This window comes from Bubalus bubalis, chromosome 23, assembly GCF_019923935.1.
Source record: "Bubalus bubalis isolate 160015118507 breed Murrah chromosome 23, NDDB_SH_1, whole genome shotgun sequence".
NCBI lineage: Eukaryota > Metazoa > Chordata > Mammalia > Artiodactyla > Bovidae > Bubalus > Bubalus bubalis.
The window spans coordinates 39470708-39484574 of record NC_059179.1 but is presented as its reverse complement, the minus strand read 5'-3'; the positions used below and the strand labels follow the sequence as shown (position 1 = coordinate 39484574).

Genomic DNA, 13867 nt, shown 5'->3' with positions numbered 1-13867 from the left:
ACCTGTGACGTCCATCCATAAGAGTTCCCTCCAACAAGAGGGGGGGGCTTGTCCCCACCCCCCGCCCCCAACAGAGGGGACACACACGGTCCTCCCTGCTGTGTTGCCCACTTGAAACTTTCTCCTGCCCTGGGCTCAGCCCTAATGGCCAGAGCGCCAAAGAGCTCCTTGCCAATCCACTTGGAGAACACTTCTCTTCCCCAGATACATCCATGGTGCCAGCTGAGGGAGGCATTTAATGAGCCTTTTCTCCGCACGGTGATTTATGCCAAACACAGGAATGGGCTTTGGGGAGGAGATGCTGTAACACAAAGCGCAAAATACAACATTGAGTTCAAGGCGAAAAGAATTATTTATATATCTGTGCCTGCCAAGAGGGTATAAACATCTGTGTACATCCTAGTTTATAAAGCCAATATTTCATTCTCTTGGCGGGCTCTAATTGCATCATCCATCTCAGAAAATGCTAATGAAAATATGTCCTCTATTAAACACATTTCTCTCAGATGAGTTTTTAAAAAAACATGAAGATTGCAAACCGGTACAAGGAGCCCTGCCACGTTCTCACAGAAGCCGGCGCTGATTTTTACAGAGAGGAGTCTGAGCAGAATTCCTCTCCGCAAGATGTCATCCCCCTCCTCTCGGGAGCCCTTCTCCTGCCCTGGCAGGAAGATGAAGTCAGAGAGGCTTTGAGGTCTCGCCACCTCCGGCTTCTGTAATTACCGATGTGGTCAGCTTTTCCAGAGTCTTCGCGGCAGGGACAAGTGACGCGCCCAGCTGGCAAGGCTGCTCCCCGTGGCCCTCTCTGGAGAAACACCCGGCTCCTCCCACACCGGCCTTGGCATCTTGCCGGTGCCAGCCCTGGGGGCCAGGGGTTTCCATCTGCCCCTCTGGAGTCATCTGCCCACCCCGCTTCGGGACAGAGGAGAGTGAGGATGGGGAGCTCCCTGCCAGTTCTCTCCCTGCCGGGCGCCCAGGCTCCTCAGCTGCCTTCTCCCACTCCTTCCCGTATGGGCCCCTGTCCCTGCAGAGCTGGAGGCAGCGAAGGCTCGGATGTATCTGCGTACATAGGCCAGGACTCCGACAACCGCCCTTCATTAAACCCTACTTCATTCACATGTGAGCGAGCCATCCATCTCTGGCCAAGTCCCTCAATGATGCTTGAAAAATCCTTCAGAAGGCTGGCATCACCTGCCACTTTTCATCAGCCCAGCTAGAATGAAGAAGCTCTACAAACAGGGGTGTCCCCGCACCAGGGTCCCAGGGTCAGATGGGCCTGGTCAGCCTCACAGCCTGTGTCCACCTGGGCAGGCAGAGCCTTCTCAGATCTCTGGCTATCATGTGAGGAGCCCTGTCAGGCCTGGGTCAGGAAGGGGTTCCCTGGCCCAGGGTCAATGGGGCGGGCTCAGAGAAAGAAGGGAAGGAGGAGAGGACCCCTGGCCACGTGAGGCACAGAGGGTGATAGGAGGGATCCCAAGGAGGGGCGGCACCATAGCCACCAAGCTTGAGCGACACATCTTGACAGAGGTGAACTCAGAAAAGTTAGAGGAAAGGGTTCTGACCCTCTCTTGGGGTGGGGTGGGATGGGGCGGGGGGTGGTTGGCTGACGTGTCTGAGCCCCACAGCGGAGAGCCTGTGCTCTCGCCTCCTGCCCACCAGTCATTCTCCCGGGAGCTCAGCCCTCAGCGGCTCTCTGCCACCCCTTCACCGCTCCTCCTCTGCCCCCAGCCCCCAGCATTCTTCCCCTGTTCTCACTCCCCACAGGGCTCTCAAGGCCATCATGCAAAGGGCTCTCCCTGTTACTCTTTCAATTCTAAGTGAAAATAACCTCAACCTAGTCTGATTCAGGCACAACTAGAATCTCTGGGTTCCTGAGCTCCGAGGATGGGGTGAACAACCAACTTGTGGGGAAAATGGAAATGCAGCCTGGCCCAGAGCAACAGAACCAGGTATGTGAGCACCTCTGGAACCTACGCTCACAGTGTGTGTGTCTGTGTGTATATTTGTGGCTGTTTGTGTGTGTGTGTCTGTGTCTGTGTGTCTGTGTGTGTATGTGTCTGTGTGTATGTGTCTATATGTGTGTGTGTGTCTGTGTCTGTGTGTGTATATATGTCTGTGTGTGTGTATGTGTCTGTGTCTTTGTGTGTCTGTGTGTGTGCGTGTGTGTCTCTGTGTATGTCTCTGTGTCTGTGTGTGTGTGTCTGTGTGTGTATGTCTGTGTCTGCATGTGTGTATGTGTGTCTGCGTGTGTGTCTGTGTCTATGTGTGTGTGTGTCTGTGTGTGTGTGTGTGTCTGTGTGTGTGTGTCTCTGTGTGTGTTGGCCTCATTCTCCCTCGGTGCTGCCTGACTTGCTCCAGTGGCAGGAAACATGGTGCCCAGGTTTTTTATTCTAAGCCTCCTCTACCAGAGAAGGAATTCCCCTCAAGTCAATCAGTTCAGTTCAGTCGCTCAGTCGTGTCCAACTCTTTGTGACCCCATGAATCACAGCACGCCAGGCCTCCCTGTCCATCACCAACTCCCGGAGTTCACTCAGACTCAGGTCCATCGAGTCAGTGATGCCATCCAGCCATCTCATCCTCTGTCGTCCCCTTCTCCTCCTGCCCCCAATCCCTCCCAGCATCAGACTCTTTTCCAATGAGTCAACTCTTCGCATGAGGTGGCCAAAGTACTGGAGATTCAGCTTTAGCATCATTCCTTCCAATGAACACCCAGGGCTGATCTTTAGGATGGACTGGTTGGATTTCCTTGCAGTCCAAGGGACCCTCAAGAGTCTTCTCCAACACCACAGTTCAAAAGCATCAATTTTTCAGTGCTCAGCTGTCTTCACAGTCCAACTCTCACATCCATACATGACCACTGGAAAAACCATAGCCTTGACTAGACGGACCTTTGTTGGCAAAGTAATGTCTCTGCTGTTGAATATGCTATCTAGGTTGGTCATAACTTTCCTTCCAAGGAGTAAGCATCCTTTAATTTCATGGCTGCAGTCACCATCTGCAGTGATTTTGGAGCCCCAAAAAATAAAATCTGACACTGTTTCCCCTGTTTTCCCATCTATTTCCCATGAAGTGATGGGACCAGATGCCATGATCTTCGTTTTCTGAATGTTGAGTTTTAAGCCAACTTTTTCATTCTCATCTTTCACCTTCATCAAGAGGCTTTTTAGTTCCTCTTCACTTTCTGCCATAAGGGTGGTATCATCTGCATATCTGAGGTTATTGATATTTCTCCCAGCAATCTTGATTCCAGCTTGTGCTTCTTCTAGCCCAGCGTGTCTCATGATGTACTCTGCATATAAGTTAAATAAGCAGGGTGACAATATACAGCCTTGACGTACTCCTTTTCCTATTTGGTACCAGTCTGTTGTTCCATGTCCAGTTCTAACTGTTGCTTCCTGACCTGCATACAAATTTCTCAAGAGGCAGATCAGGTGGTCTGGTATTCCCATCTCTTGAAGAATTTTCCACAGTTTATTGTGGTCCACCCAGTCAAAGGCTTTGGCATAGTCAATAAAGCAGAAGTAGATGCTTTTCTGGAACTCTCTTGCTTTTTCCATGATCCCGTGGATGTTGGCAATTTGGTCTCTGGTTCCTCTGCCTTTTCTAAAACCAGCTTGAACATCTGGAAGTTCACAGTTCATGTATTGCTGAAGCCTGGCTTGGAGAATTTTGAGCACTACTTTACTAGCATGTGAGATGAGTGCAACTGTGCAGTAGTTTGAGCATTCTTTGGCATTGCCTTTCTTTGGGATTGGAATGAAAACTGACCTTTTCCAGTCCTGTGGCCACTGCTGAGTTTTCCAAATTTGCTGGCATATTGAATGCAGCACTTTCACAGCATCATCTTTCAGGATTTGAAATAGTTCAACTGGAATTCCATCACCTCCACTAGCTTTGCTTGTAGTGATGCTTTCTAAGGCCCACTTGACTTCACATTCCAGGATGTCTGGCTCTAGGTGAGTGATCACACCATCGTGATTGTCTGGGTCGTGAAGATCTTTTCTGTACAGTTCTTCTGTGTATTCTTGCCATCTCTTCTTAATATCTTCTGCTTCTGTTAGGTCCATACCATTTCTGTCCTTTATCGAGCCCATCTTTGCATGAAATGTTCCCTTGGTATCTCTAATTTTCTTGAAGAGATCTCTAGTCTTTCCCATTCTGTTGTTTTCCTCTATTTCAAGTCAATAAACCCCAGGAAAAGGACTCACTGACCTGCATTGGCTCACAGGCTGTTCCCATCAACTGTGGTCTTCAGGTGACATCACTAAGAACAGGGCAGCTTCTGGAACAGCCGTGTTGTTTGGGAGTATGAGTGGGGCACCAAGGAGAGAGGACAATCCCACAGATGTCCAATAGATGAACCCAGTTTGTTGTTATTCAGTTGCTAAGTCGCATGGACAGAAGCACGCCAGGCTTTCCTGTGCTTCACCACCTCCCCGAGTTGGCTCAAACTCACATCCATTGAGTTGGTGATGCCATCCAACCAACTCATCCTCTGTCATTCCCTTCTCCTGCCTTCAATCTTTCCCAGCATCAGGGTCTTTTCCAATGAGTAGTCTCTTTGCGTCAGGTGGCCAAAGTATTGGAGCTTCAGCTTCAGCATTAGTCCCTCCAATGAATATTCAGTATTGATTTCCTTTAGAATTGACTGGCTTGATCTCCTTGCAGTCCAAGGGCTCCCATGAGTCTTCTCTAGCACCACAGTTCGAAAGCATCAATTCTTCAATGCTCAGCCTTCTTTATGGTCCAGCTCTCACATCCATACATGACTACTGGAAAAACCATAGATTTGACTACGGTTTTTTCTTTTAAGTGGTACATTTTCAAGATGACCCTGCTCCCAGGATCTAGCTTCACCAAATGCTCTGCAGGTCTCTACATCTATCTGAAGGATAACTACCACCATCCCCCTCACTCTTTTGGGAGATCACAGCAGTGATAGAAGGACAAAAACAAATACTGGATATGATTCAAAAATAAGAGAAGCAGAATACTTAGTTTCCCTGGTGAGGAATTTAAGTCATTTTACAACAAAATTTCAGGATAAGATGGCCTATTAATGTCAAGTGATTTTCCATAGTTTTGAGCTAATGAATATTTTGGAATGACTTCCAGCATTTCCTGATGTGAGATTCCATCTGTTGTAACCTCATATTTGTAGTTGCCAGCCTCTAAGATGGAGACTTTAATCATCTTTGCCTCTTGCTATTTGTGTTCTTGAGAAGGCTCTTTCCAAACTGAATAGAGCCAACCTGTATAACCACTGAGATACCAGACATATGACAACATGGAAGCTCTGAGACCAGTTTACAAAAGACATTACAGAACTCCTGCTTGCAGTGTATAGGGGACATGGGTTTGATCCCTGGTCCAGGAAGATCCCACATACTGCAGAACAACTATGCCCGTGGGCCTTAACTACTGGGCCTGCACTCTAGAGCATGTGAGCCGCACCTACTGAGCCTATGCGCTGCAACTGCCGAAGCCTGCATGCCTAGAGCCTGAGCTCCCATACAAGAGACGCCTCCACAATGAGAAGCCTGTGTACTGCAATGAAGAGTAACCCCCTCTTGCCACAGCTGGAGAAGGCCCTTGTGCAGGAACGAAGACCCAGCACAGACGAAAAAGAGAAGACACTGCAGCTTCTACCATGCTCGCTCCAGGGAAAGCCAGTCCTCTTATGAGGACACTCGAGCAGTCCCTGGAGAGGCTCACATGGAAGACAACTGAGGCCTCCAGCCAACAGCCAGCACCAACATGCCACCCATGTGCACAAGCCTGGAAGCAGATCGAGCCTTCAGACAACTTGCAGCCCCAGCCAACACCCTGATGTAACCTTTAAAGAGACCTTGAGCCAGTAGCACCTTGGTCAACCATTCCCACATCCTTGACCCAGAGAAACCATGAGATAATAAATGCTTGTTGTTATTTCAAGCTGTTAAGTTTTAGATAATTTCTTCCCAGCAACAGATAATGAATACTTGATAGGTATTTGAACTTGTAGTTCATTAAAAAATGCCCTTTGTTGCTTTTTCAATCTTCTGTTTAATTGGAAAGCTAGCTCCATAAGGGCAGGAACTTCCTTCTCCTGCTCACTCCATAGTCTCCAGCTGCTAGAACAGAGTGTGATATAGCGAAGACATCTCATAAATGTGTGTTGAGTATGGTTGTGGATGCATGCTTAGCTGCTTCAGTTGTGTCCGACTCTTTGTGACCCCATGGACTGTAGCCCTCCAGGCTCCTCTGTGCATGGAATTCTCCTGGAAAGAATACTGGAGTGGATTGCCATGCCTTCCTCCAGGGGATTTTCCCTACCCAGGGACTGAACCTGCGTTTCTTATGTCTCCTGCATTGGCAGGCAGGTTGTTTACCATTAGTACCACCCGGGAAGCCCAAATATGGTTGAGTATCTGCCAAACCTCCCCTAACTCCAAAGAGCAGAGACCTGAAAACTTTGAGTCCCACCCAAGCTTGGGGACTAGAAGGTTTCAAATGAGATGGGATGCCATCAAGCCTCTGAGAAAACAATTTAGAGAAGTATGTCAGTCTCTAAGGGGTCCATGGCAAGACCCTACTGGTCTTGAAGCCAAATCTACTCAAAGCCTTGACTTGGGTACTTGGGTCACTGAACCCATTTCTCTGCGGGAGGGCAATGGGGGAGTCCTTCTCAGGCTCCCAGAAGCCGCTCAATAACCAAGACTAAGGGCCAAATCATTCTTGTGTCTGATGAATGACGCACAAACAGTCCCACTGACCTGGATCACCCAGGCCCCATGTTAAAACAGCCCATGTCTTCTGCTCAACCTGAGAATCTCAGACGTTAGGACTGTGGAGCAAGCAGTCTTTCCTGGGGGGCGACGTCAGAGCCGACAAGGACGGGTTATTTTTCATCGAACTCCACTCGGTAGAAATTCAGCTTAGAGGTGGGGAATGGTGTGGATGTCCCTGGCTGAGCCAGGAGCACTGGAGGGGCGTGCTCCCCTAATGACACCACCACCTTCTCCCTCCTCGGAGTTCCAGTCAGGATGGAAGGGAAAAAAAAGGTATTTCAGATGAGCATTGCGCCAGCCCTGGAAAACTCAATAAAGTCTTCATGCGTAAAAGAGGTGTGCCAAAGGCTGGTCATTTGACGTCAGGATGGGCGATGAAAGGTTCTGCTAATTCCCAGAGATGCAGACACAAATTCGAGGGGATGGAGGAGCCTCTCGTGAGTGGTGGTGTCATTAAGGCGTATGTAAAGAGCATGTGTTGCATCCACACAGGGAGCCAGACTCGCATTTCCTTTCCAAAAGAGAGCTCTTGGTACAGGCCCAGCAACACAGAACGTCTGCACGACCAGAATGAAAATAGGCATCCATTGGATTTTTTCCCCCTTCTTCTCAAGCTGACTGTAAGAGTCTAACAAGACACGTGGCTGGAAAATTCCACTGGCTCCTGGGTTTAGCCTTGCCCTGCTCTGCCTCATCAACTCTCCAGACAGATCCCAAAGCTGCTGATGCCTCATCTTTTCCAAACGGGGAGGAACCTTGGTCCCAGGCTCACACTTTGGTCCTCGGCTCCTCCATCCACGTTCATCTCCTTGGTGAGCACATCTAGTCTGTGGCTGTAAGTGCCAGCTATAGGCTGGTACTCCCAGTTTGCTATTTCCAGCCCAGGCCTTTCTCACAAACTCGACTTTAACACCCACCACCCCTCCCACATCTCTGCTGGGCTGTCTGGTAGACATCAGAAGCTGTGTCCCAGATGAAGCTCCTGACCTTCCCCCAAACAAGCCTCCCACAGCCTTACCCTCACTCCATCTTTCCACTGGTTCAGGTCAACACTTGGAAGTCATCCCCAACTCTTGTCTCTCACCCTCAGGCATTAGAAAATACTGTTAACTCTGGTTCAGAACATGCTCCAATCCTACTGGGTGTCAACCACCAGCTCTCACCCATCAGCGCTCCCCACTCTGACCCTGGCCCACTGTAGCCTCTTCCTAACACAGAAGCCAGAGGGAAACTTTCAAAACCCAAATCAGGGAATTCCCCGGCAGTCCAGCAGTTAGGATTCTATGCTCTCACTTCCAAGGGCCTGGGTTCAATCCCTGGCCAGGGAACTAAGAGCCCATAAGCTGCGTGGTGTGGCCAAAAAATTAAAAAATAAAGTAAAAACCTAAATCAGACCATGACACTGTTCTGCTCAAAAACGTTCCAGTGCCCACCCCCCACATCAAAGTCAAAGTTCTCTAATGGTACAAGGGCTTGCACGATTGTCACGTCCCCTAGACCCTTCTGCCCCTGCTCCCTCTACTCCAGCCACGGACATCAGATCCCAGTGGGTCTTGTGCATCAATTACTTGTCAGTTGCAGTGCTATGAGCATCCAGAGATGAGAGCTATCCAGTTAGTAGAGGAGGCAGGCAGACAGATAAAGCCTGACTCGCTACATACATGGCACCTGTGACATGCCAGACACTGCCCTGAGCAGTACAAACACATTTGGTCCCTCCTCAGCGCATCTGCCACCGTCAGGTACAACTATGTCCCCTTACAGATAAAAAGATGAGGCACAAAAGGGTCAGACACCTGCCCGCAGTCTCCCTGGCAGCTGAGGGGGTGCCAGCACGGCACCATGGTCTGTCTCAGGAGCCAGCTCGCTCATGATGCACTATTCTGCCAGCATCGAGCTCTAATGAGGCTCAGATGTGTGTCAAAGCAACACCTCCAGCAGAGGGCACTCGGGGGTGGACAGGGGAGGTTTCTGAGAGCAGAGGACAGAGGGACGAGCTGGCATTCACCAGGCAGAGGTCCTGGGAGGCCTTTCAGGTAGCAAGAGGGAGGGAGGCAGGGCTGAGAGGCTTCAACCAGCTTGGCAAGTCAGAGCCACCAGGGAAGCAGGTTGGGGGCCAGAATGCAGGTCTCAAGAAAGACCCAGGGAAAGCCATGCATGAAAGGCAGGGGCCTGTTAGTGGAAGGTCTAGTAAGTCAGCCTCAAAATGTGTAATTTGTCCTAGATGTCAACGTTTCCCGACCCTGAACGTTTACAGAGTACTGTGCTGTGCTGTGCTGTGCTGTGCTAAGTCGCTTCAGTTGTGTTCGACTCTTTGAGACTCTATGGACTGTAACCCGCCAGGCTCCTCTGTTCATGGGAGTCTCCAGGCAAGAATACTGGAGTGGGTTGCCACACCAATTAGGTACTTTGAAAACACACGAATATAAGAAAAGAATCAAGCACTCCCTATATGAACTTTACCATGAGGTAACCAAACAGCAGAGAGAGGAATACCAGACCACCTGACCTGTTTCCTGAGAAATCTGTATGCAGGTCAAGAAGCAACAGTTAGAACTGGATATGGGACAACAGACTGGTTCCAAATTGGGAAAGGAGTGTGTCAAGGTTGTATATTGTCACCCTGCTTCTTTAATGTATATGCAGAGTACATCACGTGAAATGCCAGGCTGGATGAATCACAAACTGGAATCAAGATTTCCGGGAGAAATATAATAACCTCAGATACGCGGATGACACCACCCTTATGGCAGAAAGTAAAGAAGAACTAAAGAGCCTCTTGATGAAAGTAAAAGAGGAGAGTGAAAAAATTGGCTTAAAACTCAACATTCAGAAAACTAAGATCATGGCACCCAGTCCCATCATTTCATGGCAAACAAATGGGAAAACAGAGGAAACAGTGAGAGACTTTATTTTTCTGGGCTCCAAAATCATAGCAGACGGTGATTGCAGCCATGAAATTAAAAGACGCTTGCTCCTTGGAAGAAAAGCTATGACCAACCTAGACAGCATATTAAAAAGCAGACATTACTTTGCCAACAAAGGTCCATCTAGTCAAAGCTATGGTTTTTCCAGTAGTCATGTATGGATGTGAGAGTTGAACTATAAAGAAAGCTGAGCACTGAAGGATTGATGCTTTTGAACTGTGGTGTTATAGAAGACTTCTGAGAGTCCCTTGGACAGCAAGGAGATCCAACCAGTCTATCCTAAAGGAGATCAGTCCCAAATATTCAATGGAAGGACTGATGCGGACGCTGAAGCTCCAATACCTTGGCCACCTGAAGAACCAACTCATTGGAAAAGATCCTGATGCTGGGAAAGACTGAAGGCAGGAGGAGAAGGGGACGACAGAGGATGAGATGGTTGGATGACATCACCAACTCGATGGAATGAGTTTGAGTAAGCTCCGGGAGTTGGTGATGGACAGGGAAGCCTGGTGTGCTGCAGTCCATGGGGTTGCCAAGAGTCAGACACAACTGAGGGACTAAACTGAACTGACTGAACCAAACAGTAATGAAAAGGAAGTATTTTTCAGTGAGCAAAGGAAGAAGGAATGATAGAATGTTGCTATGTCACAACCCTTAATTAATCAATAGATTTGGATATTGAATATCAATGGCTACTGCCATCTCAAAAAGACACCAGATATCATAAGCTCCCTAGCAGAAGAGCATGAAACCACTTATGAAGTCAGCTCCCAACCACTGCCAGATTGAAATTGAATCTGACAAATTTCTGAAGTCAATGAGCAACTTACAAGAAATACAGAGGAACCTATCAAATGACACATGGGGGTGAGAACACAACACTCAGACCATGGGACGCCCTTGGATGTGGTTATAAACTGTGAAGAGATGCATTTGCAAAAAGCATGAGAAAATCAGAAATTTGAACACTGAGGAGTATTTGATGATAGTAAGGAATTATTACTTTTTAGCTGTGCTAATGGTACTGTGGTTTTTTTGGCTAAAGAGCCCTCATCATTTAGTGACACATACTGACATGTTCATGGATGAAATGACAGAAATGAGATCAGCTGCAAAATGCTACAGGGTGGGGGATGTGGGGAGGATGTGGGTGAAACAAGATTGGCCTTGAGTCTGTAACTATTGAAGCAGGTGAAGAGTGCATGGGGGTTCATTATACCATTCTGTAGACTTCTACTTTTTATAGCTTGAAATTTTCCATAATAAAAAGTTATGAAAATACTTGGCCCCATCCCCAGAGATTCAAATTAATGAGTCTGGGCTTCAGCTCAGGCACTGATTATTTTTTTAAGGCTCCCCAGGTGTTTCTACTGCTCAGTTGAGGTTGGGAACTATTGCAATCACTGGCATGGAGACCAGGACAGGCTGTGGAGGGAAGGGAGCTGGGCCGGGAGAGGTCAAGGGACCAGGCACATGGTCCTTGATCTGGTTGGTAAAGAATGATGAGAGGGAGGGGTCCAGGACAATGCAAAGATTTCACATGCGGGTGATGGTGGGGTCACTGGAACAGGGAACGTGTCAGGGCTAGTAGTATGGGGGACCTGGGGGAAGGTGCTGAGTTAGTTTTAGGTGTTGACTTTGAGGGGCCCATGTGACTGTCAGTGAGATGTTCAGTGGACAGTTTGGCCAGTGGGTCTAGAGATCCACACTGAAACCCTAAAGCAGATACACAAACTTGGGCCCCATTGTGCTGTCCCCCAAACCAAGCCAGAGGTCAGGATGGCTGCAGCCAACGACGGCATTAGGGCCTCTAGGTAACAACAGCATCTCCACACCCTGCCTTGGAAAGGGGGGCCCAGATGACCCCATTCCTTTCACAACTGACCATGATTCATCCTTCATCTCCCTACTCCTTGTCCACTTTCCTTGGATAGACTCCCTAGGCCCAGGGTGAGGTGCCCTAACCTCCTGACCATGTGCCAAGGAACTCCTGCATGTTCATATGTCCTGTTCTAAAAGCTCACACAGATCAATCAACATGTTTTTAGTTTTGTTTTGTTTTTTTAATTGAAGTATAGGTGATTTACAATGTTTCGGTGAAGAGAAATGATTTCGTTATATATACACTCACATACATTTTTTTTTAAGATTCTTTTCAATTATAGGTTATATGTGCTACACAGTAGGTCTTTGTTGTTTATCTGTTTTATATAGGGTACTATGTATCTGATAATCCCAAATTCCCAGTTAATCCCTGGTCACTGGAACAGGGATCTCGTCAGGGCTGGTAGTCCAGGGGACCTGGGGAAAGATGCTGGTGGTGATTTAGTCACTAAATTGTGTCTGACCCTTTTGTGACCCCATAGACTGTAGTCCTCCAGGCTCCTCTGTCCATGGGATTTTTCAGGCAAGAATGCTGGAGTGGGTCAACATTTCCTTCTTCAGAGGATCTTCCCGACCCAAGGATCGAGCCCCCATCTCCTGCATTGCAGGTGGATTCTTTACAGACTGAACCACCAGGGAAGAAACTATATACAGTAGTATGTATCTATTAATCCCAAATCCCCAATTTATCCCTTCCCCGCCTTTCCCCTTTGATAACCACCAAGTTTGTTTTCTATGTCCATGAGTATACTTCTGTTTTGTAAATAAGTTCATTCATATCTTTTTTTTTAGATTCTACATATAATTGGTATTATATGGTATTCGTCTTTCTCTGACTTTCTTCACTTAGCATGATAATCTCTAAGTCCATCCCTGTTGCTGCAAATGGCATTATTGCATTCTTTTTAATGGCTAATATAGCATTTTTCTGTAACTATTGAACTGTAGTCTGTAACTACTGTCTGTAATTGTCTGTAACTACTGTCTGTAACTATGTAACTGTTGAACAAATGAGTGACCAGTACATCTGAAGGAAGACCCCATGGCGTTAGTCGTGTCTGGGTATGCCAGCAGACAGAGCAGCCAGCAGCTGACAGATCACTTCGAAATAGTCAACACATGTTCCTCCCACAAATACTGAGTGCTGTATGGGCCAGGCATAATGCCAGGCAGGAGTGAACTGCAAGCCCAGGGTCCTGGCCCCAGGGAGCTTGCATTCTAGTGAAGAAGCAGATGGTAAACAAGTGTAGAAACAAACACAGCAGGTGGTGACCTGGAGACAAGTCTGCATTCTCAAAGTCTGCACTGGCAGCTTCTTAAGCGACAAGGTTATTCTTCATCCATCTAAGTCACAAGGTCTTTATCTTTTCCCTTGGACGAAAACCATTGCTGATCACAGAGGACCAAAAGCTCCCAACTCAGGAGCAGGGACTTACCACTGAGTCCAGGAACTGAATGTAAGACTCCAGCCCAGGTCTGGTTTCGCAGAACTGCCGGAAAAGCAGCCTCCCGATTGGCTGTTTGTCACATAAACTGCAGTAATCTCGGTCTGGAGAAAAGAAAAGAAGAATACAGTGAGACCAGAGAGGGCCAGGCAGAGCCATCAACCCGCGTCTGGATCCTCATCCCAGATGGATGCAGCAAGGTGACTGGCAAACTCTCAGGACCCCTTACTCATCTCCAGGCTCTGCAGACTCAGAGGGTCAAGGTCAGGGTAGAAAAGGGGGCCAGTTAATACCTCGCCCCTACTCTCCAGTCCACTCCCTGTTTAATGCCCTGGATTCTGTGTGGAGATGCTAGCAGTTCCTGGCACTATGACTGCGTCCCTAGCTGGCTGATTAGCATGTCACATTCCTTGGTTACAGTCACTGGATAAGGGTGCCGAGCATGCAACCCAAGCCACGAAAACCCACATGAGCCACAGATGTTGCCTGGGCACGCTAAGCCTCTTTTCCTCTGGTGCTGGGGTACATGGGTGTGAGGCCAGGGTCTGCTGCAGAGATCTTGATACTGCACAACAAGCTGCTGTGAGGACGACATTCACATGCAGAGGAGGTCAGAGCTGGGAAAATTATGAGTAGGTGCTCTGGTGAAGTCATGAATCTGGATCACACTATGCCTGCAACCTGCAGTCCAAACCACATCTGAAAAGCTTATTTATGAGCATTGTTTAGGACAATTTGAAAAACTTTTAAAATAACTTATAATTCAAAACATTCTAATGAACGCAGTTAAAAAAAAAACAAAAACTCATATTTGCCCAACTGAAGCAAAGCCCAGTCTTAG

At 47.9% G+C, this 13867-nt stretch overlaps 1 protein-coding gene across 2 annotated transcripts in view; it reads right to left on the bottom strand.

The window, feature by feature from the left end:
- The window catches only part of GRK5 (G protein-coupled receptor kinase 5), a 224515-nt gene that overhangs the window by 53537 nt on the left and 157111 nt on the right, over positions 1–13867 (bottom strand). For both annotated transcript variants that reach the window (XM_006048446.4, XM_025273993.3), the window contains exon 3: positions 13018–13130. In XM_006048446.4, the coding sequence (XP_006048508.1) occupies positions 13018–13130 (113 nt within the window). The remainder of the gene's footprint in view (positions 1–13017; positions 13131–13867) is intronic.